The sequence below is a fragment of the Anneissia japonica genome, unplaced genomic scaffold (genome assembly GCF_011630105.1).
Source record: "Anneissia japonica isolate Jap-2015-1 unplaced genomic scaffold, ASM1163010v1 scaffold288209_len40364_cov108, whole genome shotgun sequence".
Lineage (NCBI taxonomy): Eukaryota > Metazoa > Echinodermata > Crinoidea > Comatulida > Comatulidae > Anneissia > Anneissia japonica.
The window spans coordinates 34,834-40,378 of NW_022745351.1; the positions used below are offsets into that span (position 1 = coordinate 34,834).

Below are 5,545 nucleotides of genomic sequence, written 5' to 3' on the forward strand. Positions count from 1 at the left end.
ATTAATTAATTTAATATACATAATTGATTAATTTAATATCAGAAGTTAGATTAGATTAATGATTTCTTTAAATTTATTAATATTTGCTGAATTTCTATACTCATCATTTAAATTATTCCATAACTTAGTATTCTGTTTTAGGTTTTTCAGTATATAAGACATTCATTGTTCTTGTATTGTATTGTGGATTTCTTAAAGTAAATCTGTTCCTAAGATATGATGGTGCTAAATCATGAAATATTTTAAACATAATAATAGCCTCATTGTAGAAGAGGTTTGTTTCAAAGTTTACCAATTTAAGATCCTGCAAGGCTTGGGAACTTGAGTCGTAATCTCTGCTGCTCGGTTTTGAAGAACTTGTAATTTGTTAGTTTTATTTGTTCTACAACACACAATATTACAGTAATCAAAATGTGGGGCTATTAAAGATTTGTACATCATATTTTGAAGGTGCTGGGGGATTATGTTACAGGACTTTTTCAAATAGTATGAGCCAGGCAGGACCTTATTTTTAACATGATCTGTTTGTTTCTCCCAAGATAAATTTTCATCAATATACACGCCTAGATGTTTACAGCTTTGTACCCTATTTAAATGTTCACCATCAATGTTAATATTTAGATCTGTATCTGTTAATTTTGCCAATTTCTTATGTGTGCCAACAGGCCTAGAAATTTACTTTTTTAACCATTAGCAACCTATTGCTAAAATTTGCTAGTGGTGAAAATTGTAGCTAGCAAAATGAGTTGGTCAACTAGTAAATATATTATTATTTTATACCAACCCAACATATTATTTTTGAAAAAAAACTTGATGTTTCTATAAATTTGTGTGTTATGTTGTAATATACCATTTTCTGTGATGGTGAGTGTACAATAAATATCACAAAGAAATAGCCAAATGAGTATAAGCAATTGATTTCCATACTTTGTTGTACTGTATATTCTGTTCAATGCAGTTTCAAAACATTTTTAATATGAAAAATTTAAAGTATCACATACAAAATAAGAATTAAATAATAAATTATATACTTCATTTATTTTTAAAATAAATTAATTATATAATATATTCAATATTTATTTTGTATATATGAATTTTTATTTTTTAATTTTATATTAATTTTACATTATTACTGTTTTGAAAAATTCCAATAAGAGGCACACAGTATTAAGTACTCAGCTGAGAGCTAGAAATAAACATGAGAAAACACTTTTTATTATATTTTAGGCAATTTTATTTCAAAGTCAATACAGCAAAGAACCATTCACATGTACTATCTTTAGAATGTGGCAAAACTCCTTTCTTTGTTTATTTTCTTGGGAAATTCTCTGCCACATTTTAAGTGGGTACATTTCTTTCAGGTGGGGGGTTTCTGCTTATATAGGATTTCAAGTCATGCCACTGGCTAATGGCTTCTTCAATCTCCACTTCAGCATTGGTAAGTACCACATGGAAATGATTCCACAGTTGATTTATATACTGATTACCATAGTGTACAAGTTGGTCATTTTCTGGCCAGTCTTTTGTATCAAATACATGGCAAGCAGTAAACAATGGCTTAGAATGACAGTCGTTAAAACGACTGTTGAGGCAAGTGATTTCTTTCTTTTGCTTTTGAAATGAAGCAGCAGATACCCTGTTCAGCAAAGTTTGCCCTTTGTACTCTATCCCTTCATCCATCTCGACTGCCAGTTCTTGCAAATGAAAACCATCTTCCTCTTTCATAGAATTAAGCACCAGATTAACACTATTCAGCTTTGATATTGCACTTGAAACACTAATCTCTTCTCTTTGGAAAAGGAGGGAAACTTTGTTGATTTCAGTAAGTATGTCTAGTAGTAGGTGCATATAATGAACAAACTTGTGACTCAGTAACTGTTTCCTGATGCCAGTTGCTTTTGCTCGGTCTTCTGCCCTATTGGCTCTGTCAGATGCACACTGTTCAAGGTATAGAACAACAACCTTCCAGCTGCGTTTAATTTTGGTTATGGCTGTTAGTTTGTGTGCCACCCAACGTGTGCCATTAGCCAGCTCTGTAATTTCTCTTACACGTTTTGCAGAATACTTGTAAAAATAGTGTATTGAAGTAAGAATCTCAATAACATCATCCATGTATGTGCCTTTAAATACATCTTTAATGGCTAGTTCTAGCCTGTGTGCCATGCAGTGTATCTCTATGAGCCATGGAGAGCTTTCCTTAATAAGTGTACTGACACTCCTACTTTTTCCCAGGTTCACTGCTGCTCCATCAGCTCCAAACCCAACAAGTTTTTTTCTGTACTCGTCTTGTCGAAATCCATATGAAGCAAAAGCTTCATCTATAGCTGCAACAATTCCAATTTGCATCTGTTTGTTTTATCCAGTTTTTGACAGTTGATAGGTGAGCAGTGTGTGGCTTGCTGTCTCGTCCTTGTTCAGTTCTTGGGCCTGCCTTTGGTAAAGCAGAATGGGGAACTGTTGGTTCAAAGAGAAGAATATGTGATTTTACATTAATTTATGTATTACAACCTGCATTTTTGTTTATATTAATAATGATAATTAATCAATAACAAAAATTAATATTAATATACAGTATTTTGTAATAATTTACCTGTATTGGTTGCACCCACATGAGCAGCACCACTATCATCTGTGTGAAGCAGCACCACATCCGGTTCATCATCATTATCTTTATCTTTATCATCTAAAATATAATAATAATAATAACTACAATATAAAAGTATAACTATATTTTACTAGCATCATCATCATCATCAATGTGAAGCATATCTGATTCACTATCATAATTATCTTTATCATATCAAAATAAAATTGAAATTACATAAAAATTGTAGTCCTACAATGTTACATACAAGTGGTATAGGCCTAGTTAATATTATTATTAGTATGAAAGTATTTATAATATTTAAGTTGCTAGTTAAATTTAATATAATAACGATGATGATGAAATAATACTATGCATAAAGGATAACTATATTGTCGATCACGATGTGTACGATATGCCGCCTATAATTTCTTTTTTACCTAAACCCTTTCTCTATGCCTAAACCCGATCCAGCGTAGGCGCGCATAAGTAAAATGAAAGGCTATACTGAGGCACAGCCTGTACTGTAATTATTTGTACCTGGCTAACAAGCTAGGCCTAGGCTGTGTGCGGCGAGCGACGCGAATTAGCCAAAACATATCGGTAATATGTGTGCTTAGGCAAACTATCTTTAAGTAAAATAATGTCCTACTTAACAATAAAATACTAGCATTACGGTTTTTTTTTTAACTTCTTCCATGATTGGAATAAACTCTGCTGACCCTTTGACGACATCGTTCTTTGATCGTACAGTTTGCGCATGTGATTGTACCATGTCACGGTTGACTGCACAAGCTTGCCCAGACTCGCTCTGCAAGCTATCGCTAGCAGCAGGAGGAGGCGGTGTACACACTACGAGCAAAGATGTAGCTAGCAGCGCTATACGATCTTTTTCGAGTGTGTTGTTTCTCCTCTCTTAGCTGAACGATGCGGGAATGAGGTTTTCCGTTTAAAATCTGTATTGGTTTTTGTAACTTTTTTTTCATATTTTATTCTACTTAATTTGTTTTACTTACTAGGCTAATTGCAAGATATTCTGTATAGATATTCCAACTAGCAATCATTTTTTTTTTTTTGCTGGTTTGTGAATGTTTACCTAGCAATAATGACAAACCTACTAGCAATTTGCTAGTTTGCTAGCGGGAATTTCGAGCCCTGGCCAATAAACATACACTCGGTCTTTTTTACCGTATTTAAACTTAATTTGTTACATGCTAACCAGTTTTTAATATTTCCTAGATCAATGTTAATTTTGTTGACAACATCCTCTATATCTTTAGATACATAATATAGAACTGTGTCATCAGCATACATCTAACTTTTTCATGACAAATATGACTAGGTAAGTCGTTTATATACAAAATGAATAATAGTGGCCCTAGAATTGAACCTTGGGGTATTCCACACACAATGTCGTACTGATTTGACAAAACACCATTTACATTCGTGATTTGAGTTCGATAATATTAAGATAATGTTTAAACCATTTTATAACAGAGATATCAAGAGAATATATATTTAGTTTGTCTATAAGAATTTTATGATTTACAGTGTCAAATGCTTTCTTTAAATCTATCATAACTAATCCAATGTATTTTCCAGAATCAATGGCACTAATCCAATCCTCCGTTACATTGATTAAACCTGAAGTTGTGGAAAAACCTGGTCAAAAACCTGATTGATATTCGTAGATCATATTATTTAGATTTAAGAAAGGGTAAATTTGGTCAAACACAGCTCGTTCAAGAATTTTTGACAAGATCGGTAGTATTGAAATTGGTCTGTAATTACTAGGTTCTGTTTTGTCACCACCTTTAAAAATCGGACAAATTTTTTATCTCTTCCATTTTTTTGGAAACACGTACCAGTTGAAAGTGACAAGTTAATAAGATATGTTAGTGGACCAACAATAGTATCTATTGATAACCTTATCAATTTAGCAGGGATATCATCAATCCCAGTTGTTTTATTGAATGTAGGTAAGAATGGCCCCGGAAAAAATGGCCCCGGTAAAAATGGCCCCATATGACAGGTAGGTAAAAATGGCCCCAATGAAAAATTCGGTAATGGAAATGATATATATTTTTTTTAATCTTCAAATATTTAAATACTGTATAAGCAAGAATTGAATCAAGAAATAAAAAATGGCCCTCAATTATAAAATTCAAGAATAAAAAAAAATAAAATAAATTTTGTAAAAATACCTTGTAGCAAAAATTTAATTAATAAATCAACATAAAAAATATGCATATTTGAGAACTAAAATAAATTAGTTTTTAGTTCCTATGAGTAGCTCTGGGAGTAAGTCTAAGTATTTTTTAAAATTATTAATATTATTAGATATTATTACTATATTTGCGGCCAATTATTAACATTATTATTATTATTAATGGCTCTGATGGGTCGCTCTAAAACATTGATTCGGCACCAGTTATGAACGACAAACTTGCAGGGAATGTTATAAACCATTTTCGCGAAATTTGAAATAAAAATTTCCAATAACGTGGCGAATACCAACTATGGAGACTTTCAGAGGCCTGGAATTTCGCGGTACGTATTACTGTCATGGATAACATCAACAATTAATCTAAATTGCGAATGAGCACAAACATTTTAAAACGGAAAAACAGTACAGTAAAATGTACAATAATCAGCGAATTTGTCAAACAAGGTATAAAAAAAGTCTCGCCTTGGGTAGCATCTTTTTTAAGAAAATCATTAATTTCATTAAAAAAAAAACACAATATACTGATTGATTAAATAATTCTATTTTAAATAAGAAATGATTATGCACAGTAAAGGTAACATAGGACAACATTTAAAAGATCATTTTATTAGATCGATATAGTTTAGTCTGAAGATGTTCTGGGAGTCGATGATGGGGGACCATCCGGATTCTCCGTAAAGGGTAGAACGGGGTGTGTTTCTTGGAGCCTTTAGAATACACCTCGCCATTTGCAT

At 32.1% G+C, this 5,545-nt stretch overlaps 1 protein-coding gene across 1 annotated transcript in view; it reads right to left on the reverse strand.

The window, feature by feature from the left end:
* The window catches only part of LOC117119941, a 32,327-nt gene extending 29,981 nt beyond the window's left edge, over nucleotides 1-2,346 (reverse strand). Inside the window, exon 1 of the mRNA XM_033264919.1 lies at nucleotides 1,488-2,346. Coding sequence (XP_033120810.1) covers nucleotides 1,488-2,346 — 859 coding nt within the window. The remainder of the gene's footprint in view (nucleotides 1-1,487) is intronic.
* Nucleotides 2,347-5,545: the final 3,199 nt, after the last annotated feature.